Here is a 25662-nt window from a genome sequence, read left to right on the forward strand (position 1 = left end):
TCATAATTAGACCTATTCCATTACCTTCCAAAATTCAAATTTTGTTTGGATAGCATATGGTGATTATAAACATAATAACCTAATTAACTTGTTAATAAGTGTGTACATGACTGTTGATACTGAAAAAAAAAATTACAATCCATTAATACATATCCTCTGCATTCATTTAAGCTAATTCTGTGCCGTTTGTAAAGCATAAAATTAACAGGGTATTGGTATACTGGCAGGTAGCTGCAATTACCTTCTCATGTTGCAGAAGTCATTTAAAAATCATTTAAGAGCAAAGGATGAATGATGTTCCAGTAAATCCCAGTAAATCAATGCACAGACACAACAGCAGCAGAAGCAAACAGGCTGATAGAACTTTGAAAACCCATAAAGATGAAAAAGAAAAAAGGACTGCTCAATACAGCTACTTACATCATGGCCTACAAGTTCTGTCTGCGTGGATTTATCTGCTTGGGAAACAAAAGCCTTCTGCAAACACTGAGCCTTTTCCTGTAAAACAAAATAACATATCACAGGTGAGTCATCTTTTTGCTCACTGAGCTTTGCAGCTATCAAATAAGTACAAAACTCATGCACGGTCAGCTGTTCAGAAATGAATTTTACTGTGACACTATTCTGACTGTGAGGTTTATTTCCTTACTATTATTTCCTACATCAACTTATCTTTCTCTTAAATAGACAGGAAAGTTCAACTCTGCAGAAGAGCTGCATCCACAGGAAGGATGTGGACGAAGAAGAAATTGATAGATTGTGAAGAGTTCCCCCTGAGAAACAGCCAAGAGTCGGTTGAGAGCCTGTGGGTAAAAATTAAGGACTGGACCAACAAAGGATGCCTTGTGGTTGGGGTCTGCTACAGGCCACCTGATCAGGGGGAGCCTGTGGATGAGGCCTTCTTGCACCAACTACAGGAAGCTTCTCGCTCACAGGCTCTCATTCTCTTGGGAGATTTCAACCACCTGGATGTTTGCTGGGAAAGCCACACGGCAGGCAGTAAGCAATCCAGGAGACTCCTGGAGTCCACTGAGAATAACTTCCTCGTCCAGGTGTTAGACAAACCTACCAGAGGAGAAGCATTACTGGACCTGGTGCCCACCAATGCAGAAGAGCTCGTTAAAGAGGTTAAGACTGGAGGAAGTCCGGGTTGCAGGGACCATGCCCTGGTTGAACTTGTGATCTTGAGGGGTATGGGCCTGGCTAAGAGCAAAGTCAGGACCCTGAACTTCAGAAGAGCCAAATTCCAGCTATTCAGAGAATTAGCGGATGAGATCCCATGGGACACGGTCCTTAGGGACAGAGGATCTGATCAGAGCTGGCAACTCTTTAAGGATATTTTCCTTAGAGCACAAGAGCTCTCTATTCCCTTATGTAATAAATCAAGCAGGGAAGGTAGGAAACCAGCATGGCTGAACAAGGACCTGCTTGTCAAACTTAGGCAAAAGAAGAAATGCACAGACAGTGGAAACGGCCATGCGCCCTGGGAAGTGTACAGAAATGCCGTCTGGATGTACAGGGATGGGATCAAGAAAGCGAAGGCACTGACAGAACTCTATTTGTCAAGGGATGCAAAGAATAACTAGAAGGGGTTCTCAAGGTACACTGGCTGCAAAAGAAAGACTAAGGAGAGTGTATCACCTCTGACAAATGAAGATGGAGAACTGGTAACAACAGATGTGGAGAAGGCAGAGGTTCTTAACAACTTCTTTGCCTCGGTCTTCACTAGTCGTCAGGCTTCCCACACCTCCCTAGTCCCCGAACCTCTAGGCGGTGGCCAGAGGAGCAGAGTCCCTCCCACTGCAAACAAAGAGTAAGTTCAGGACCTCCTGACACAACAACTGCAAGTCTATGGGCCCTGATGACACGTATCCCAGGGTTCTGAGGGAATTGGCTGAGGTAGTCACCAAGCCACTCTTCGTCATATTTGAAAAATCATTGCAGTCAAGTGAAGTCCCCGGTGACTGGAAAAAAGGAAACATTACTCCAATTTTTTTAAAAAGGTAGAGAGGAAAACCTGGGGAACTACAGATCAGTGAGCCTCACCTCTGTGCCTGGAATGATCATGGAACAAATCCTCTTGGAGGCAATGTTAATGGCACAAGCAGGACATGGAGGTGATCTGGGAAAGCCAGCATGGCTTCACCAAGGGCATATCGTGCCTGACCAATCTGGTGGCCTTCTATGATGGACTGACTGCATCATTTGACAAGGAAAGACTGACCGATGTCATCTACTTGGACTTCTGTAAGGCCTGACACAGTTCCACACGACTTCCTAATCTCTAAATTGAAAAGATATGGATTTGAAGGGTGTACCATCCAGTGGATAAGGAATTGGCTTGATAGTCACATCCAGATTGTACTGGCTCTATGTCCACGTGGAGGTCAGTGACTAGCAGTGTCCCTGAGGTGTGTGTCTTGGGACCGGTGCTTTTCAGTATCTTCATCAATGACACAGGCAAAGGGATTGAGTGCACCCTCAGCAAGTTTGCAGATGACACCAAGCTGAGTGGTACAAGAGAAGGAAGAGATGTCATTCAAAGGGACCCAGAGAAGCTTGAGAATTGGCCCATGTGAACCGCAAGAGGTTCAACAAGCCCAAGTGCAAGGTGCTGCACCTGGGCCAGGGTAATCCCAGACAGGAGTACAGAATGGGAGAAGAACTCATTGAGAGCAGCCCTGTGGAGAGAGACTTGGCGGTTCTGGTGGATGAAAGGCTCAGCATGAGCCAGCAGTGCGCTTGCAGCCCAGGAGGCAACTGTGTCCTGGGCTGCATCAAAAGTGATGTAACCAGCAGGTCAAGGGAGATGATTGTCCCTGTCTACTCTGCCCTCGTGAGACCCCATCTGGAGTACTGCATCCAGGTTTGGGGCCCCCAGCACAAGAAAGATGTGGACCTGTTAGAGTGAGTCCAGAGGAAGGCTACAAAGATGACCAGAGGGCTGGAGCACCTCTCCTATGAAGAAAGGCTGAGAGAGCTGGGCATGTTCATCCTGGAAAAGAGAAGGCTCTGGGGAGACCTCACTGCACCTTTCAATACTTAAAGGGGACTTACAAAAAGGAATGAGGAGTACTCTTTACTTGGGTAGATAATGATAGGACAAGGGGAAATGGTCTTAAACTAAAAGAGGATCGATTTAGATTAGACATTAGGAGGAAATTCTTCACTGTAAGGTTAGTTAGGCACTGGAACAGGTTGCCCAGAGAAGCTGTGGATGCCCCATCTATGGAGGTGCTCAAGGCCAGGCTGGATGGGGCCTAGGCTACCCTGATCTAGTGGGTGGCATCCCTGCCTATGGCAGGGGGGTTGGAGTTAGACAATCTTTAAGGTCCCTTCCAACCCAAGCTATTCTATGATTCTGTGATGCCAATGCAGTGTGATGGGAAGTGTGATGCTTTATTCAAAGCAGATGCAAGCCTTGAAAGGTAGCAGTTACAACTCTTAGAAATATCAGCACCACTCCAACGACAAAAACACTATTTATTTTTATGTTTTAGAAACAGTAACATGCAAACTCCACGGTATAATGTCAGGACAACATCCACCTTGCCCGATAAAAACAGGCTAGAAATGCCTAAACATTTCTTGGCTATGTACTGATTTCTGCTTCTCCCAGCCCTCTCCCTTTGCACCCCAATTATTTTTTTGAAGTATCATGTGGAAATTCTGTGACAGACTCAGGCAAAGAAATCTGGCCATTTTGAAACAATTACACCTCACAGAAAAGCATTTTGAGACTTCATTTGAAATTCATCCCTGATGAGAAATATTGATCGTCATTAAGTCCTTACATATACTGTAGGTTTTTTCTCAAGGAAATCATACAATGGAAAAGTTGTAAATACATAGAATAAGGTAAAAAAAGGCACACAGGAGGGTAAGGTTTCATGAACACAGAATGCTAAAAGTCCTTTAGTGCACTGATTTATATTTTCTTATCTACCAAATCAGTTTTATTTTTCAGCTATACCCATAAAAAATACTTAACTCATCTTAGATGCAAATTCCTCAAGATCTACAAAAAATATGTTTTCATATGCTGTTGTGTCTGTAATATTAGTAAAACTAAATTTATGTAAATTGAAATTCAGGTTAAATGAATCTTGAGTTGAATGAAACTCAGATTTTACTTCAATAAAGATATAGAAACTTTACTATTTTCAGCTACTATTTGTGTTGTTTTTCAAAAGTACCTATATATTTTTAAAATCAAATTTTGCTAATTTCAAGGCAAGATACACACCACTAAATTGAGTGAATTTTCACCCAACGCTTGTAAACAGCAGGAAGACAACATCAAAATGGTCCTGTCTCTAGCATCTCAACTCTTCAAAAAAATTTAAATAAATAAATGAGTAAAAATCAGACCAAACACTTCACTGCACTGCGTTTCGTAGTGGTCCAGTGAAAGACATCTCTCTAAAGACCAAACAGGGACTTAATAGTTCGTACAAACTACATGTAGGTGAATTTTTTAAATAGAGCATAAATAAACAGCTTTTCTTAACCATTCTGCATCTTGTCTTTCCTTCTTATTAAAATATGTAGCATTAAGAGTACACTTGTTTGGTGACAGGACTAACAGCACAAAAATTCTCATTCACTGGGTTCATCCTAATTAGTTAAAATAGGCAAGAACTGTTGGCAATTTTGAAGTCACATAGCAACTCCGCAACACCGCCATCAGCGTTGATCACAAAAATGCCCTCTCATGAGTATGTGCTTGTATACTTATTTTATGTTTGCAGTAAGTTACTGAGAAGTGCTGTAATAGGAAGATAAGAGGCATCAGCTGGACAAAAGGATATAAGCAAAGAGAGAGACAAAACAGCAGTATTCCTTGAATTGCAATAAGGTGCCAAAGTGAAGGTGTGAAAGTGTTGACCTAAACGAGTTTAGTTCCAGAAAAACAACAAATAAAGGAGACTACTGCAGTCAGAATGATGGTAAAGACTATCATTTGCATTAGAAACAGACAAGGAAAACAAAGTCACACAGTGCGTTTCTCAAGATTTATATATCCCCTAAATGTGTATGATTTACAACGTGTCAGCAAAAGCTACCTTGAGAATTTTTGGACTCATTACCCTGCTCTGCTATCACTACTGGAAGAAAAACAGAAAAGAATACAACTAAAGCCTACCCAAAACAAACCTCAGCACCTACATTAAAAGTTCTGCAGACAGGACCAGCAAGAGTTTTTCTGACACAAGCCCTTCCCAGAAGGCAATAGTGAAAACCAGTCTCCTGCTGGGCACCACTTGTCTCGGGAAACCAACAATCCACCTTTCATCTGCCAGGCACCCTTTCCCTGCCAAGGTATTCAATTAACCACTTACCTTACTTCTTACTACCACCCACCTATCCAAGTATAATAGCTTGCCACAATAAGATGAAAACCTTTGGCTGACAAAAATGTTCTACTTCATGATGACAGGACAGACAGTTGAGATAAAATAGTACATCAGAAGGAAAGAAGTTTCAGGAAATCTGCTTAATTATGTTTGGGAATCTGTTTTTCAAAATCATCTGTTTTTCAACAACATCCCTCTTCTACCTCCACCAACCATACTTTCTAAACCCAGCAATTTGACAGGTCACACGAAGTGCCAAGAAATCTCTGCTAAGACTACAAGGATCTGGTTTGAAATAAGAAGAGTGCCTTGTATCTTGTCACTCATACAAGTTATCTATCTTCTAATTCCAACTTTCTGCAGATGCTGACAATCCAACAGTGTTTAGAAATGAAGTAACGAAAAATTAAAAATGGGAAAAAAAAGAGAGAAATAAAAATTAATACAAAGAAGTATAGGGGGCAATGGATTCATGGATAAGTGAACAAACTTAACTTCCTTTCAACAAAATCATGAACAAAGCAGCTCCCTGCCTATACTGTCCTTGCAGGAGTCCAAGTGAATAGCTGGAACTGCATAAACAGCAAAAGTTTTGCACCCTGGGGAAGTCTCGTACACTGAAAGGATCAATGAGTAACATATATCATCAGACATCTCTTACCTCACTTCTCTACTGATATGATTGTGAATTGAACTATCAGTTCACCAAGTACTTCCTCCTAATATGACATGATAGACATTAGAAGTAGCAATGCCTTGGAAGAAACTGTGAAAAGTGCACACACCAAAGCCTGTCAAATCTTTTTAACATTTGTACATACCAGAATTGTCTTGGGCACTACAAGAACTATATTTTTTTATTGTTACAGCTTGGGCTTTGATTTTTATCTATCTGTCTGTCTGTCTATCTATCTATTTATCTATTTTAACCTGCATGCTACAATATAAGTGAAGTAGCATAAAACACTAGGGGAACTACTCTTATTGCTAATGTTTTCTTGTCAATATTCCACAGCAGAGGAATATCTGCATCAAACTGTACTTTAAATGTTACATACCCACAGAAACTACCCAGGTCCAGTTTAAAGCTACATTCCCAACAAATCTACGTGGAGTGACAAATATTCTGTGTTGTTTGAACCACTGACCCCTCTCCCCCTCCCCCAAGTTGTTTAGCCAATATCACTTAATTGAGAGTAAATATGTAAATATTGATGGTTTAAATTTGTTCAACTTAAATGAATAGTGAAACAAAACCTTTTTTTTTTTTTTCTAACAGTGGAAGTTTCACAGCCAAATGTGCATTCCAAACATGAACAAAAGTGGAATGTCAGCTGGGATATTGAAAAGCAGCATTTAGGGGCTACTTTAATTGTTTAGAATGGGAACTTCCAGAGTAAAAGATGTGCTTAGCCTTCACAACTGCAAGATAGGTACTTGAGAAAGAGTAGAGTGAGTTACTAGCAGAATATTTTATTTAGAGAGCCAGTATAGGCTAATACATCTCAAAACATTACTAGCTTTTTACAACATTTCTCCTCCAAGCAGAAAAATGCTAAAACAATTTTCATAGCTTTGATTGTGACCGGGTTAAAATTCTCTTATCCAATTCCATATCAGTGTAAGCATGGTGACCACTTGTGGTGTTTTGCTTAATTGCAAATTCCAAAATGAAAATTACCTTGAACAGACCACAATTTACCATACCATCTGTTTTAGATGAATCAGAAGTTTGTTAATCCGTACAGCTGTGGCTTTCCTCACTAAGTAAGCTATTTTGTCCAGTTGGTAACATACTAAATGACTTATTTTACCAAATATATTTTTTCTAAAAGCTGCTCCACCTTTGTTGTTACACAGATTAAATATATATATATATATATATAAAAGTCCATGATTAACCATTTTGAATTCAAATCGCTTCATACTCAGATGACTCAACGTCTTTCTCTTATAGCCTGTACAGATTATTTTACTGCTTTATGAAGATAAATATGTTTCATTTGGGTTTACTCTCAGCATACAGCCAATGCTTCAGCATTGCAGTCAGATTTACAATTTACATGCAATTGCTTCCATTGCTTCAGGCATTTACCCCACTGCGAATAACAACTTATCTTTGTCAGGGAACAAAAGCTTTCTTCAAAAGACTTACAAAATGCACAGTCTTTTAATTCCGATGTGCTGTGAGATTAAACTTAATCAACAGCAGCAGGAAGGCAGTGAGAGCAAAGGGATAACAAGCAGCACAAAAAACTGCTCTCCAACATCTATTCTGTTTAATTTACAAACTACAATAAGCAACAGAATTGACTATATTATAGCTATTTCCACAGAAACTCAGTCCCTTTGGGCTCGAGTCTCAAGTTTGGAACAAAATATAACAAACAAAGCATTGTTCTAGTGATCAGCCGAGGTACAGATGAATCACATCACACTCGAAAATGCTCTGTGAAGCCCATCAATCTCTCAAGCACAGTCAAAAAAAAGTGTCTAGAGGAAGTGTGGTCAAAGTCTACACAAAGACAACATTTGGAGAGATCGACCAAACTAAGGTGCTGAAAAACAATAAAAATAGAGGCATTATTCTAGAGTTACAGCGGTGGATGGGTACAATCATCCACAAGGGCACGAGCTCATCATCCAGGAGAAAAAAAAATGAGGGAGAACTTGGTGGGAATGCATACCAGCATGCAGAAATAGAGGTTTCATGCTGTCTTATAGTTCTGTCAAATCAATGAAAAAGATGGTCTTTACCAAAGCAACATGGAATTTCAATGAATGTTTCATAGTTTTCACACACATTATTTTTCACACAGGACACTTACACAAACCAAAATAGTTTTTCAGTTACTGTAGCATAATTTTATTTTATTTTAGGTTATTTTATTTTATTTGTAAAGCACAACTGCAAAGTCCCATGTATGTGTTAAGTACATTTTCTGGAATTAAATATGATGTCCATTTAACTTTCAAAACATAGTATCCAGGTGTGAATCAAGAAACACTAAGACAAGCCAGTCTCCAGGTAGTTTGAAATACTTTAATAATTAGTGAAAAGTCAAAGACAAAAAATAAAAAAATAAAAAAATCTGAACACATTTCATGAAGAGAGCACCTTCAAAGAGTCATTATGAAGTAACTACATTTTTAAAAGATGAAGACATTTAGGAAGATATCAAATCTTAATAGAATTATAGGCTTCACTATAGTAACGCTAGCTAGTCTTATAGTAATGCAAAGGTTTACTAGATCCTAGCTGGAGAGGGTTATTACTGCTGTTTTTTTAAAAAGGTTTAGAAATCCTCATAATCTAAGTATTTTCTTAAACTTTCCACCTTCAAGCTCTACAAGCGAAAAATCGTCTTTGTATTGCTGAGTGCTGCACAACCTTACCAAAAAATCAGGACTTCATACATTGAGAGCACAGGCTATCTAACCAAAACCAGAAAACAATCAATCAAAAACAAACAAACAAACAGTGAACACATTATGCCACTGAGCTGATGAATGCCAGGGACAGAACTAGAACTTAAAAATCTGAATCTTCCAACTCCCATTTGTTTGACTGGACCACACTGTATGCTAAACATTATTACCCTTACCATTTCCATATATATTACAAAATTAAAAGCAAATGTTTGCAGGGACATGAGACTACCACAGAATTCAGGGTAAGTATTTTGCAAACACTGAGCTTTTAACTTTATTTTTTTAAAGCATCTTCTGAAGATCCTTTAAGATGTAGCATTACATATACTGACAGATTATTTGTTTATGCTATGTTAAAAAAATAAAATAAAATAAAAAGCATTGCCATTCTTAACAGGGGATCATTTTTTTATTATTTCTTTTTTACACAGAAAATGTATCTTGATCAATTGTTTCCTGTTTTATCAGTTGCATCATCAGAAAGTAAATGACTCAATTTCTAGGTGTTATTATAATTTGTAATTTATATTTTAAAGCGATACCTAATTATTGTGTATTACAACTATTCTCTCATTCAGTAAAGTTGTACAACAATTACTCATTTTCTTATTGCTTACGTTTCCCATAAGAAATCAGTACTGCTAAGTTCATGCACACACAGCCCTGGAAGTATTAGAACTTATTCTAGTCATCACATCACTAAAATTAATGAGAAAAAAAAAAAATCACACATTCATATATGGCCCAGACATGTCCATGCATGCTTTGCATAACTGAATATAATTAAAAATTTATCTGGTCACATTCTATGAATAAGATGCCTCAACAAGTGATGCCAGTCTTTAACAAAAACAGAGAAAACTACTGGAAGGGAAAAAAAGAACAAGCAGTAATGCGGTTAAAAACCTCTAAAAGGTGGATATATCGAGCACAGTCATTCATGCAGAAATCAACTCTGCAGTTAAAGTTTTGAACTTTTTTATAAACGTTGTTAGTCTCATTTTGTTTTACAGTTCCATCCAGATGTCTGAGAAGATATCCCATGTCCTATACCAACTCATCTAATAAAGAATGAGCTCTCTGTCAGCCCATATGTCTTTAGACTGTCGTAGCTACACCACCACTAGTACCACGGAGACAAACAGTTTTGTCCCAAAACACACCCAACAAACAAGATAAGGAGACAACATTATCTCAAGTTTTATAATTCAAAAATCATGATACAGGGACATTAAGCCTTAGAGCAGTAAACCAAAACAAATATTAAGCATCCATCTAGCACAATTGATTTGATCTTCTTACACATATTTAAAGAAAAATAGGTTTTCAAGGTCAATAGGTTTTCAAGGTCACGTGTAAAACCACCTGCAGAGTTATGGAGTGATTTATAGCTCCATGCTCCAAGTCTTATATCCCATGCACAAAATCAGTCTTCCTCATGCCATAAAGCTTCAAAACATTTGTATTAGATATGAATTTTACGTTCATTTATCTTCTAGAAGTCCATGACAGTGAACAGTATTCAGTAACATTACATGCAAGGTTAGAGCAAAGCTTGAAATCACATTCAGTTTCAATGATCAAACTTGCAGACGTTTGAGTGATAATATTTCAACATATTTCTAAATGGGCATCACAGGGCAGTGATATTACAGATCTCACTTACTTAACTGCATAGAGTTAAATAACCATCACTGAAGATGTGAAATTGGTTACTGTTCTTTCACACAGCCATTCATTGTATCAGTTGTAAAGCACTTGATCATCAAGTCTAATACGGTTTTACCTCATTTAAGGTACACTTGTCCTAAATTCACTAGCTGAAAATGAAACAGAAGCATGTAAAGTGGAAAATATTAAAAACGGGCCAACAATAATTACATTGCTTGTAAGGCAAGCAAATTGGTGTTCAATATTTTTAGAAATTTGCACATTAGCCAAATAGTATCCTAAACCTTACATAAAGATATAAACTTAAAGATAAGTTCTGCATGGGTACAAGAATAGAATTTCAGAGCCTGTTCATGTTTTTTTTAGTTACCAGGGGCAGGCATTGAAAGAAAACTCAGTGGTTAAACAAGGACAATAGAAAATAACATCAGTATGAAAATTCTGTAGCAATAAGTGCAACACATTTAATATGAAGTACTACTTAGGGAAGTTATTTTATTAACTTTTTAAATTATCAAAGCACTCGTTTACTTTTCTTTATGTTTTTCTTCCTTACAATGTTAAATAATGTTATGCACTTTGTCCTTTAGACCTCTAAGTGGAGATATTTCATTACGTTGCTCATCAAACATTTCTGGTGTTTCCTGTTTCCCTTGGGATATCGGTGTGATGTGATTAATGTTAGTGCCAGTCACTTAGCACATAGATTTAATGGCACGTGCATTAGTCAGAGTGCAGAAATCAGTAACTCAGCACATTACAAATTGCAACTAATGTATATCGAAGGCTTCTGGCATTAATTAAACCTCACACAGCTAAGTGTCTACAGTAATTTTACAGATTGCTGTCCTAAGTAAAGAAATTCAAGACTGCAGCATTAACAGTGTATACTATAAACATATCAAAGCATCATTTTCAATTAGTTCCACTGACTTTGCACAGGGCAGATTTTGACCACTGTTGGTCAACTGAACAGAAAAAAAAAAAAAAAAAATTACTGTCAGCATGGAAACCAGGAAAAACATATACTAATATTTCCAATAAATAAGACCTCAGTTTTATTTATTGATATGAAAAATGTATGACCTGTATATCACCAGAAATATATCCAGCAATACCGAAAACAACCCACAGCTGCCTGTTTTGGAGTTGTTCCCTCTGTGCCACTATATCAATTACTCAATGTTTTATTTGTATATCGTAGCAAATAGTTTGCACAGAACTTGGTTTGCACAGATCTTAGCTTTACCTCTGCTATGTGACATGATTTTGTCCTGCACTCATAGGCAGACCATTACGTGTGCACTGGAAGTGATCACATTGCTTGCCATCCTCAATAGCATTTTCTGATTACAATGATCAATACCAACTTGTCTAAGCAACAGAGGTGCTAAAGAAATAAACTTTCTCTAAGTTTAATTACTGGACAGACGTGAAGGACCTAAAGCCAGCAAGGGACTTCATCATGAGAATCAGGCTTTCTGCAAGGTCATCCAGATGGGCAGCCAGAAGACACAGTTGTTGAGCTAGAGGTATTGCTACTGAAAAAGCCTGAGTCACTAAACCCAGACTCTCAGATGCACTGCAAAGTCTTTTTTTTTTTTTTTCTAGTCAATTATTCGCATAAACAAGTACCAAAAGATACTTTCACTCTATGTGAACCTGCTGTCAGGGGAAGCCACAGCATGGATTTTGCCAGCAATTGACACTGGAATGTTATTAAGATAGACACTTTTTATTGTGAATTTAGGTTCATCACTCCTGCCCAACACTCTCAACTGTTCACCTCAAATGAGATACGGAAAATCAAATGCAAAGTAAATTATATTTAAATTGACCAGACAAAACCAACATACTTTAATATGCATTATCCCATTATTCCAAATACTTTTTTTCCACATCTATCCAAGGCCCAAGAATAATGCTCAGCAGCTTTGTGCTACTCTGCCAAAGCAGAACAGTTTTGATCAGGCAACAAGATTTCAGTTTTCACTTTTACAATACAAAAACATTCCAAAGCAGCCTGTGTATTTTCAATAATACTTGTCAGACTTTGACATAGCAATATTACTGAACAAGATGGAAGAGAAGCATATCAAGTCTGCCTTTTTTCCCAAACATTTCTTTAATTCATTGTGGTGGTTTTACTCGAGTGGGCAGCCAAGCTCCACCACAACCATTCTCTCACTCCCCCCTCCTCAAAGAGGAAGGGGGAGAAAATACAACACAAAGAGCTCGAGGTTTGAGATGAGAATTATTTAATTAAAGGGAAAGGGAATGGGGAGAAAACGAAACAAAAAAAAAAAAAAAAGGCTGTGCGGAAGCACAGAGAAAAAGGAAAAAAAAAGTTATTCTCTACTTCCCATCAACGAGCGATGTTTGGCCACGTCCTGGGAAGCAGGGCCTCAAAATGCATAGCGGTTGTTCAGGAGGACAGCCCCCTCCCTCACGAGACCCCCCCCCCCCCCCCCTTTTTATTGCTGAGTGTGACATCAGGTGTTATGGAATATCCCTTCGGTTGGTTTAGGCCAGCTGCCCTGGTGATGTCCCCTCCCCATCACTTGCCCACCCCCAGCCGACTGGCTCTTGGGGGCTTGGAGGGAGTCCTGATGCTGTGCCAGCACTATGCAGCAATAGGCACAACACTGGAGTCATACCAGTGCTGTTCCAGCTATGAGTGCAGAGCACAGCACTGTGTGGGCTACTGCAGGGAAAGGTGACTCCATCCCAGACAGACCCAACACATTCATTCAGAAACTTTACCAGTGATTGGAGTTTGACTTCATGAAATTTTAAGACTTATGAATTCTACAGCAAATTATTGTCATACTGGAACCAAGCTGTGCATTTATAGCACTGAAGTTTTGATTTCAGTTGATGAAATTAATGAAAGGCATAGCAAAATATTTTCATCACCATATAATTTTTTTCTTTTCCAAACCTCTACAAAAGATACTAAGAATTCTTATACTGTACATAGAAAGCAGCCATTACAATCTAGTTTTTGTTGTGATGAACATGCACAAAGAAGCAATAGCACCAAGAATCTGAAACATTTTTTCCTTACTATTTTGTAAGTATTATAAGATCTTGAGGAAAGAGCATTGTTACAAGATTTCTCATTTTTTCTTCCTTTTAAAAATGTAACTTAAGGAAACAGTGACTAGAACTCCATTTCACACTGATATATATCATTAGCAAAACACGTTGCAATGGTCCCCAGATTACTGCTGTAATGGGACTACAAAGACAACTTAAAATCATGACCATAAGCAGCTGCAACATAAAACTGCTCAAAGAGGAGATATAACAACTCAAATTATGATCTATTCATAAAAGCACAACAATTCCATTACACAATTCTGGAGACACCCTGATACTATTTTATAGAGCTTTTCAGGCTTAGAATTAGAATTAGAATTAGAATAAATTCTAATTTTGCCTCAGAAAATGAGAAGTGAAAAAGAGATGAAGGCAAACCTATGGCACTTGAAAAACAGTAATAGTCAGTTTATACCATAATATAAATTCATTGTGCCGAATAAACCTCTTTATTGGCTCATAATCAGCTTGTGGATACACCATTGTTGATAAAACTGTTTTGTTAAAATTTTTTAGCGTACTTCAGTCTTGTCCCACTGCTGTCTTAGATCATAATGCATGCCTACTATCAAGAAAAGGGTTTGTTTGCAAACACTGCCTTTAGACAAGTTAGCATTTCCTAGGAAGACGTCTCATTTCTCAACAGATGGCAAATGCTATTGTATCTTGTGAAGATGCAGAAGAGGAGGTTTGAATTCTATCTGCTGGTCAAAGACCAGGGACTTCCTCTGATCTTTAACTGTAGACAAGTGATTTCAAACTGTTGGCACATCAAAAGATGCAATGAATGGCTGAAGTAGAAAATGAAGGCATAAAGCTACAAACACCCCAAAATTTCACAAGTTTGAGCGGGGACTGGACAAATGAGCAGTAGAGATCTTTCGAGGGTTATCGAATAATCAGGCAACAAGAGGTTCGGGACGTCCCTTGAGCTGCAAAGTAATAGACTGGAGAGATCATTGAGGACAATATCACGTTTTCAAGGTGCCAGCTTTTCCCTAAGCAGCTGCTTGTGGCCACCACTGAAGACACACAGCTGAAGGGCTTGCAATGCACCAGCACAGCTTTTCTAGCTTCATATCCTAAAGACTAAAACAAGCCCACTCCACTTTGCAGAACAGCAGTATCAACTTCCCAAGTGCATAGCTCATACAGTTTTCAACCAACAAGAAAACTGGTTGCCTTTACTTTTGCTCCAGTTACTTCTCATTTCTTAATAAGGAAAAGATACTTTGTGTAGATTTTTCCTCCTTTCTTCAGTGAAGCTTGTAGTACTAGGAGCTAAGAATAAAATAAAAATGAGCAAAAGCTACTAAATGGCACATCCTAGGGAGAACTTTATAACTAATTAAAGCAAGCTCAAACAAAATAGTGTTCTCTGTGATTACACATTACAGTAACATTTGCCCATGTGGTCTAACAATAGTATGTATTTTCAAACTGGGTATTATACTAAAAGTCTACATAATGGTATCCACTTTGAAAAATAAGCCTTGTGTACATTTTTCACGTGTAAATCCAAACCTGACTGTTCTTTGAAGATCCAGGATCCAGAGTTTAAATCAGAAATACTTAAAGGTATATTAAAAAAAAAAAAAAATCAATGAACACTAATGTGGCAGAGAAGGGTAACATAATCTTATAGGTCTTTTCCAACCTGAATGATTTTATGATTTATATGATTAAGTAACAGGGTGTAGAGGGGAAATATACTTCAGTAACCAAAATTAACGGAGAGTGTACAAGAAAGGTACTAAGTCAATGTTACAGTCCATGGCTGATGTTAGCAAGGCACAATGAGGTCACATTTTAAAATGCCTCCACCAAAAAAAAAACATTATCAGTTAGCTCATTGGATGGTTTGACCTTTAGTTACAAATATTTAGTAGCTACACAGCATTGTCCAGGGACTAAGCACTGATTAGAATTTTTAAGACACAAGAAACACTTTAAAAAAATTAAAAAAAGAAAAAAGAACAACAACAACAAAAAACAGAAACAAACAAAAACAAAAAACCTACCAACTTCTTTTAACCTGTAACACTTTACCCTCAACTGGGTTCCATATGTCAGCTCTCAATTAATTTTTAAAATTTCAAAGAAGATAACTGAAGTTATACAACATGCTAAAGAAACAAGTGTCTTATTAATGTTGAAGAAAGATGAGCCCACAAGAGCCTCTGAAGTTCATTCAAAAGCTAATGGCAAAAGTATTTTAGAGTTTAGTTGTGAGACCTTCAGGTAGAGTAACAACCTGTGTCTCTACACCATACTGCTGCTATGTATACCTATTCTTTCCTTATTTGTACCTTTCCGTGAACCTTTCTTTTCCTGCTATAAAATGACTAAGAACTTTCATTTTTCTCTGTTAGCGAGATACTTTGCTTTTCCCTTTAAACTTCAGCTTCTAATATATATGACTTAAATCCAAGGTCCCTCCTCATTACAGGAGTTTCAGCTTCAGAGTCAGTCACAACAAACTGGCTGCCAAAGTGCCAGGCTGGGTAACCTCTTCAGGGTTCTTACTGAAGTAGTAAAGATGTCACAGGAAGAACAAAAATGGAACTCAATTCACTACAGAAATTATCTCTGAACTGAAACTTCTACGGCCTTAGAACATCCTGACCCATGGGAATACAGGCATACAAGATACACATAGAATCTTGGTAATCCTCTTTACCATGTTTTTCCCAAAGCGATGGAGCACCTGTTTTCTCCATCACAGAACAGCTTGTTGACTGTATACATTTGCTTTATATCATATCCTAAAAGTACATCTGGATTTTTAAATCAAGACCAGCAGTCCTCCAGAGGGTGAGGTGATGCCCCTCAGTTTCTGCTTGATCTTCCAACAACTTCCAACCAACCAAGTCATGGAGAACACAGAGCTCTTCCATCTGGCAGAACTCTAGGCAACTACACTGCAACGAACAACCCAGCTGCAACTAGATCTTTTTCTGTACCCAGGACTCCACACAATCACCAAGAATACAGAACTCGCCAGTCACATTCACAGCAGAGCAGGATAGCCTCTACTACATTCTATCAGTCTTCACCCTACTTTCTTATGCCCCCAGAACACCTCTGAACTCAGCAAAGCAGTTCACACAGAACCGGAAAATAATAGGAAAGAACTAATTCCTTAAGAAAAAAATCACTAATTATATACACATATGTACATATGTATATGTTTACGTGTGTGAAAAAGTTCCTCCCTCTGATGATGGGCTACTTCCTTCCTGTTGCTCTTGGTATAATCCCACTTAAAGAGAAAAACACTCCTGAACTTCCAGTCCAAATCAGTTTTAACTACAAAGGCATAGAGAATACAGTTGCACACGCATTGCTGCACTCTGCAAGATGACTAAGTTTTTTTTGTAAGTTTTTGTAAGTTTTTTTTTTTTGTAAGTTTTGCAGCCTTCTCACATGATGCTTTTTTAAAGTTATTACTATTTTAATTTTTGGTCACTAATTACTCAGCTAAGGTGAGCCAGCAAGAGATGCACTCTGCAGTTCAAGTGCTCCTGGACAAGTGGAGTGAAATTTTGAGTGTATAAGTAGAACAAAAATGTATTGCTGCACTGTGCTTTTACTGGTAGATGCAGGAAATTTGGAAAATTTAGTTGCAGGGTCCAAAGAGACAGAAGAAGCTTATGTGAATGCAACTGTCAATATCACAACAGTCTCAACTATGTAAGTTATATCTGGTATAACATAAGTATCTCTTTTCACTCTACAAAAAGCCCAAGGATTTTGTATGTAATTTAACAAACAATTTTAGTAATAAGATATCAGTTTAAAAAAAAATGTTCTGAATCACATTTCATGACTTGATTCTCTCTCTCCAGAGGAATCTTTAAATTGGACATAATAAGAGATTCAAGGTCAAAAGGGAGAAGGAGAGTCATGCTGTACCGTACTTCTCTCATGCACCCTTTCCTCTTGTATTTTCATTCATTTTGCAGATGAAAAAGGAAGTCACCAGAAATTCAGTGTTCTATACCAATGATTCTTACCAAATTGCCTTGCAGTACAGGTCACATAGTTCATATACTCCCCTCTGTTCTGTCTGCTCTTCGGTTTCAACTGACTGCTTTACACAGATGGTTACTTAATCCATCTCTGAACCTCTGTTCCCTACAGTTACTGAGTGTAGTATCAGGATGCTACTTTTCAAAGAACAATAATTCTGATTTCCCCAAGTGTACATTATAATCTGCTAGGTTTGCATATCCAACTTATCACTTCATTCCTTGTCTAGAAAGGATGCTTCAAAATCACCCTTTTAGACTTATTTTACAGATGTGAACAATGAACAGAAATTTCACTGCATTTTAGTCATAAGCACAAACGATGGAATACTTCATTGCAATATTAAATAATAAATATCTGTAGAAAATCCATAGAAAAACATTAACATCTGTCTGTTTGAACAAATAATATTATTTATGCATTTCATAATTCCACAAAATTGGTTGTCTAGACTTCGTAAAGTACTGTGAAACTCTTTCATACCAATGTGGTAGCAGAAACACATGCCTTAAAAATACCCTGGGACGTGGAAAATCATGCATAGCCAGCCACTAGTTCACATGCAATGTCCCAGTAAATCAGGTCCCAAAGAAGAAATAATAAAATAGAGTTCATTCATATTACACGAAGTTGTCGGAAGACTAATTTTGTATGTGATAGAATTTTTCCATTATTATAGATAGAGATCACTGTTTTTAAATCTAGTTTGCTTTTTAACTGAACACTATCTAATAAATAATTGTCCTGGTTTCTAAAATCTACTGCGACCCTAGAGGCATGGGTACGTGAATTGCAAAAGAAAACAATTGGGAAAAAGGGGTTCTCTGAAAAGTTTGCTGCTCCAACTTCCAGCAGGCAGTCCTTTAAACACAGAAACGAAGATTCTGACCAGGACTAGAGGGGCCCTGCCTCCAGCCAGGGGGAGGAAAGGGACAATCGAGTTTATTGGACTGTGTGGATTCGATGGCCTGGCACGTCAGACGCACAGAAGTATAAGGCTTTAGTAGACACCGGTGCACAATGTACTCTAATGCCATCAAGCTATAAAGGGCCAGAGCCCATCTGTATTTATGGTGTGACGGGGGGATCCCAGCAGTTAACTGTATTGGAGGCTGAAGTGAGTCTAACCGGTAATGAGTGGCAAAAGCACCGTATTGTGACTGGCCCAGATGCTCCGTGCATCCTTGGCATAGACTATCTTAGAAGAGGATATTTCAAGGACCCAAAAGGGTTCCGCTGGGCTTTTGGCATAGCTGCCTTGGAGACAGAGGACATTAAACAGTTGTCTACCTTGCCTGGTCTCTCAGAGGACCCTTCTGTTGTGGGGTTGCTGAGGGTTGAAGAACAGCAAGTGCCGATCGCTACCACAACTGTGCACCGGCGGCAATATCGCACCAACCGAGACTCCCTGAGTCCCACCCATAAGCTAATTCGTCAACTGGAGAGCCAAGGAGTGATCAGCAAGACTCATTCACCTTTTAATAGTCCCATATGGCCAGTGCGAAAGTCTAATGGTGAGTGGAGACTAACAGTGGACTATAGTGGCCTGAACGAAGTCACGCCACCACTGAGTGCTGCAGTGCCGGACATGCTAGAACTCCAGTATGAACTGGAATCAAAGGCAGCCAAGTGGTATGCCACAATTGATATCGCTAATGCATTTTTCTCCATCCCTCTAGCAGCACAGTGCAGGCCACAGTTTGCTTTCACTTGGAGGGGAGTCCAATATACTTGGAATCGGCTGCCCCAGGGGTGGAAACATAGCCCTACCATTTGCCATGGACTGATCCAGTCTGCGCTGGAGCAGGGGGAAGCTCCTGAACACCTGCAGTACATCGATGACATCATTGTGTGGGGTGACACTGCAGAAGAAGTTTTCGAGAAAGGGAAGAAAATAGTCCAAATCCTTCTGAAGGCCGGTTTTGCCATAAAACAGAATAAAGTTAAAGGACCTGCACGAGAGATCCAGTTTTTAGGAATAAAATGGCAAGATGGACGTCGTCAAATCCCAATGGATGTGATCAACAAAATAACAGCTATGTCTCCACCAACTAGCAAAAAAGAAACACAAACTTTCCTAGGTGTCGTGGGGTTTTGGAGAATGCATATTCCAAATTACAGTCTGATTGTAAACCCGTTCTACCAAGTAACCCGTAAGAAGAATGCTTTTGAATGGGGCCCTGAGCAACGACAAGCCTTTGAACAAATTAAGCAGGAAATAGTTCATGCAGTAGCCCTCGGGCCAGTCCGAACAGGACCAGATGTAAAGAATGTGCTCTACACCGCAGCCGGGGAGAATGGTCCCACCTGGAGCCTCTGGCAGAAAGAACCTGGGGAAACTCGAGGTCGACCCCTGGGGTTTTGGAGTCGGGGATACAGAGGATCTGAGGCCCGCTATACTCCAACTGAAAAGGAGATATTGGCAGCATATGAAGGAGTTCGATCTGCTTCGGAAGTGGTCGGTACTGAAGCGCAGCTCCTCCTGGCACCCCGACTGCCGGTACTAGGCTGGATGTTCAAAGGAAGGGTCCCCTCTACACATCATGCAACTGATGCTACATGGAGCAAGTGGGTTGCACTGATTACTCAGCGGGCTCGAATAGGAAACCCCAGTCGCCCAGGAATCTTGGAGGTGATTATGGACGGGCCAGAAGGCAAATACTTTGGGATATCATCAGAGGAGGAGGTGGTCCGTGCTGAAGAAGCCCCACTGTACAACAAGCTACCGGAAAATGAGAAGAAATATGCCTTGTTCACTGATGGGTCCTGTCGTATTGTGGGAAAGCATCGGAGATGGAAAGCTGCTGTATGGAGTCCTACACGACGAGTTGCAGAAGCTGCTGAGGGAGAAGGTGAATCGAGTCAGTTTGCAGAAGTGAAAGCCATTCAGCTGGCTTTAGATATTGCTGAACGAGAAAAGTGGCCAGTTCTCTATCTCTATACTGATTCATGGATGGTAGCAAATGCCCTGTGGGGGTGGTTACAGCAATGGAAGCAGAACAACTGGCAGCGCAGGGGCAAGCCCATCTGGGCTGCGGCATTGTGGCAAGATATCGCTGCCCGGGTAGAGAACCTGGTTGTAAAGGTACGCCATGTAGATGCTCATGTGCCCAAGAATCGGGCTACTGAAGAACATCAAAACAACCAGCAGGTGGATCAGGCTGCTAAGATTGAAGTGGCTCAGGTGGACCTGGACTGGCAACATAAAGGTGAATTATTTATAGCCCGATGGGCCCATGACACCTCAGGCCATCAAGGTAGAGATGCAACATACAGATGGGCTCGTGATCGAGGGGTGGACCTGACCATGGACACTATAGCACAGGTTATTCATGATTGTGAAACGTGTTGCAATCAAGCAAGCCAAACGGTCAAAACCTCTTTGGTATGGAGGACGATGGCTGAAATATAAATATGGAGAGGCCTGGCAGATTGATTACATCACACTCCCTCAAACCCGCAACGGCAAGCGCCACGTACTTACAGTGGTGGAAGCAACCACCGGATGGCTGGAAACATATCCTGTGCCCCATGCCACCGCCCGGAACACTATCCTGGGCCTTGAAAAGCAAGTCCTATGGCGACATGGCACCCCAGAGAGAATTGAGTCAGACAACGGGACTCATTTCCGAAACAACCTTATAGACACTTGGGCCAAAGAACATGGTATTGAGTGGCTGTATCACATCCCCTATCATGCACCAGCCTCTGGAAAAGTTGAACGATACAATGGACTGTTGAAGACTACACTGAAAGCAATGGGTGCTGGGACATTCAAAAATTGGGATACACATTTGGCAAAGGCCACCTGGTTAGTCAATACTAGGGGATCTGCCAACCGAGCTGGACCTGCCCAATCAAACCTGTTACGCACTGTAGAAGGGGATAAAGTTCCTGTAGTGCACGTAAGAAACATGCTGGGTAAAACAGTCTGGGCTACTCCTGCCTCAGGAAAAGGCAAACCCATTCGTGGAATTGCTTTTGCTCAGGGACCTGGATGCACTTGGTGGGTAATGCAAAAGAATGGGGAGGTCCGGTGTGTACCTCAAGGGGATTTGATACTGGGTGAGAATAGCCCATGAGTTGAATTGTAGTATGTTAATTATTATATAATACTGTATGTCATCACTACCATGATTGCTATATATCATAGATGAAAATGGTGATTAATTACAAGGTATTGGAAAGAGTGTAACCTGAGCATGACATAAATGGTATGGAATAAGGGGTGGATATCTGTCCTGGTTCCAGTTAGGACAGAGTTAATTTTTCCTCCTAGTAGCTGGTAGGGTGCTATGTTTTGGATTAGGATGAGAAGAGCGCTGATAACATGCTGATGTTTTAATTGTTGCAGAGCAGTGTTTACACCAGGCCAAGGACTTTTCAGCTTCTCGCTCTGTCCTGCCAGCGAGCAGGCTGGGGGTGCAGCAGGAGCTGGGAGGGGACAGACCCAGGGCAGCTGACCCAAACTGGCCAAAGGGGTATTCCATACCATCTGGCGTCATGCTAAACAATATATAGGGGTGGCTGGCCGGGGTGGGGGGCCGGCTGCTCGGGGATAGGCTGGGCATCGGTCAGCGGGTGGTGAGCAATCGCATTGTGCATCACTTGTTTTCTTACACATTATTATTATTAATACTATTATCATTATCACTATTACTATTATTATTGTTATTATTATTTTCCTGTCTTAATAAACTGTCTTTATCTCAACTCACCGGCTTCACTTTCCCGTTTCTCTCCCCCATCCCAGAGAGGGAGGGGGGAGGGTGAGCGAACGGCTGTGTGGTGTTTAGCTGCCAGCCGGGTTAAACCACAACAATAATTGTCTCTCTAAGTTGTGCTTACCCTTGGCAATAGCTTCTCAGTAGCTTATTTCTTACCAGATATTTTGTCGTGGAACTTTTTTAAAAAAAAATGCTTAAAGTGTTATCAAAAATTAATCCATATAAAATACACCTTTTTCCTTTATTTCTAAGGTCTCCATCCTTTCAGCAGTGACTTCTGGTAGGAAGGTGGAAATTTCTAAGGGGTAGACAAGCTATTCCAAGAACATATCACCACATTTAGCTCAGGAAGAAATATATTTTGTGTCTGGCTGAAAAAAGGAAACAAAATCTGAATCGTGCACAAACAATGGCTAAATTAAAATTAAGATTAATTCCTCCCTCTTTTGAGGACTGGGGTGGGGAGGGAGGATGCAGGAAGGAGGTTCATGTCACTGGAAATACTATCACTGCCAGCAGGAATACAAGCAGAAATGAAGTAATTACTACAGTAATTTCAACAGGAGTGATTTATTTTGCAGCCTACATTTTCCTTCAAGATTTTGAAATTATATTTCCATAATTTAGTCACATAAACAATATTATGATTTAGGTATTTCTCTCTAATTCTATCCCCTAAAAAGAAGAGATCTGAATATTCACTTCTCAATGGTAACAGCTTGCTTTGCCCAGTGGCAAAACTAAGTGGTAATAGGACATCCTTGCTTTCAGAAATTTTTTTGTAGAATAGAACAGAATAGAGTAGTTCAACTGGAAGGGACCTACAAAGATCATCAAGTCCAAGCGCCTAACCGCTTCAGGGCTAACCAAAAGTTAAAGCATATTATTGAGGGCATTATTCAAATGTCTCTCAAAAACTGACAGGCTTGGGATGTTAACCATCTTGCTAGGAAGCTTGATCCAGTGTTTGACTACCCTCACAGTAAAGAAATTTTTCCTAATGTCCAGTCTGAACACCCTCTGCGCAGCTTTGTGCCGTTTCTGCACATCCTGTCATCTGTTACCAGCAAGAAGAGACTGGCACATCCCTCTCTGCTTCCCCTTCTCAGAAAGCTGTGGCGAGCAACAAGATCAATTCTTAGCCTTCTCTTTTCCAGACTAGACAACGCAAGTGTCCTCACCCTCTCCTCATAAGACTTGTCTTCCAGCTAATTTACTGCCTTTGTTGCCTTCCTCTAGATGCTTTCAATTACCTTAGCATTCTTTTTATATCGTGGAGCCCAGAACTGCACACAGTATTCAAGGTAAGTCCGCACCAGTGCTAAATACAAAGGGAGAAAACACCTCTTTTAACCACCTGGCTATGCTGTGCCCCAAAATACGGTTTGCTCTTTTGTCTGCCAAGGCACACGGCTGACTCTTTTAGAGCCTATGGTCAACCAGCATCCCCAGATTCCTTTCTGCTAAGATTCTGTCCAGCCACTCATACCCTAACTTTTATATATCCTTAGGATAGAGCTTCTTAAACAACACGGTAGTCTTCACTGTAAAGTGATGATTTAAAATTGAAATTCATCTATCTGGTCGATTAATTTGCAGTTCAATTCAAAGACTGCATAATATAGAATCATAGAAACATTAAGGTTGGAAAAGACCTCCAAGATCATCTAGTCCAACCGTCCACCTTCCACCAATATTGCTCACTAAACCATGTCCCTAAGCACCACATCTACCCTTTCCTTAAACACCCCCAGGGACGGTGACTCCACCACCTCCCTGGGCAACCTATTCCAAAGCCTAACCACTCCTTCTGAGAAGAAATTTCTCCTAATATTCAATCTGAATCTCCTCTGGCACAAATTGAGGCCGTTCCCTCTTGTCCTATCACTAGTTACCCGTGAGAAGAGGCCGACTCCCAGCTCCCCACACCTTCCTTTCAGGTAGCTGTAGAGAGCAATAAGGTCTCCCCTGAGCCTCCTCTTCTCCAGACTAAACAACCCCAGCTCCCTCAGCTGCTCCTCACAGGACCTGTGTTCCAGGCCCTTCACCAGCTTCGTAGCCCTTCTCTGGACACGCTCCAGGGCCTCGATGTCCTTCTTGTAGTGAGGGGCCCAAAGCTGAACACAGTGCTCGAGGTGCGGCCTCACCAGAGCCAAGTACAGGGGGAGAATCATTGCCCTGGTCCTGCTGGCTACACTATTCCTGATACAAGCCAGGATGCTGTTCAGGCCTTCTTGGCCACCTGGACACATTTCCGGCTCTTGGTCAGGTGAGCATCATTCAGCACCCGCAGATCGTTTTCCTCTGCAAAGTTTTCCAGCTACGCTGCCCCAAGCCTGTAGTGCTGCATGGGGTTGCTGTGACCAAACTTCAGGACCTGGCACTTGGTTTTGCTGAACTTCATCCCGTAATGGTGTCAATCTTTTAAATACAAACTTTTTTTTTTGCTGATTGCATTTCTCTATTGCTGAATCAAGGCTGTTCTCAATCATACTTCCCTATGGCTAACAGAAATTTCTTATGCGCAGACTAAGAGATGGGTTTTTAAAGAATTAAAAATAATTTCTTATGAAGTACTGTCAGGTAAACTATTTTCTTGAATGGGATGCCCGGCACTATTTTTTTCCAAGGTATCCACGGCTGCACCAAATTTTTTAAAACATTTCATTGAGTAGATGGTATGTTCTTACAAATGTATTTATTGATTTATTTTTAATAGAATGCAGATCTGGAGATAACTTACTAAGCCCGTAAACAACCCATTTTTCAAATGCTGTAAGTACCCAGTGATTTGTATTAACTTCTGTGAGAAAACCAAATTTTGATTGTATTTGATGACTCATACAGTTTTTCAGGTAAGAAACTAGAAGCCTAACCCTAATAAGAAAAAATAAAAAAATAAAAAAGCTAACACTGAGTCTCCAAAACTTGGCTCTATGATAAATTCATGCCTTTAAACCAAAACAGAGGAGAAATGCGAGTTAAGTACTTTACTTTCTATAGCATCAGATTAAAATAACATTTACATATTTGCTGCAGAAATATACTGTCACCAACTGAATTAAGTTTTCAAAAGCCAATGAGCAACAATTGTTGCTGTCAACTTGTCAAGTAAAATTAAATTAAATGAAAACTTGCCTTAGCACAGAAGCAGAGGCATTCAAAAAAACAAACATGAATATGAGAAATTTAGTTGTAAGAAGTGAAGGATATTATTGAAAATATTATGAAAGTTGTATCACAGAGATTTGAGAACAGGTGCTTTGTGAAAAAAAAAAAAACACAACTAATTCCAGTGAACATAACAGTCTGTTTATTTTTATTTATGTAAATATTTAGCA

The 25662-nt window shown here is 39.8% G+C and overlaps 1 protein-coding gene across 11 annotated transcripts in view; it reads right to left on the minus strand.

Moving 5' to 3' along the window:
• The window catches only part of CCSER1 (coiled-coil serine rich protein 1), a 735828-nt gene that overhangs the window by 240914 nt on the left and 469252 nt on the right, over positions 1–25662 (minus strand). For all 11 annotated transcript variants that reach the window (XM_083833058.1, XM_083833062.1, XM_083833061.1 and 8 more), the window contains one exon: positions 421–498. In XM_083833058.1, coding sequence (XP_083689184.1) covers positions 421–498 — 78 coding nt within the window. The remainder of the gene's footprint in view (positions 1–420; positions 499–25662) is intronic.

This window comes from Anser anser, assembly GCF_964211835.1.
Source record: "Anser anser genome assembly, chromosome: 4".
NCBI classification, from domain to species: domain Eukaryota; kingdom Metazoa; phylum Chordata; class Aves; order Anseriformes; family Anatidae; genus Anser; species Anser anser.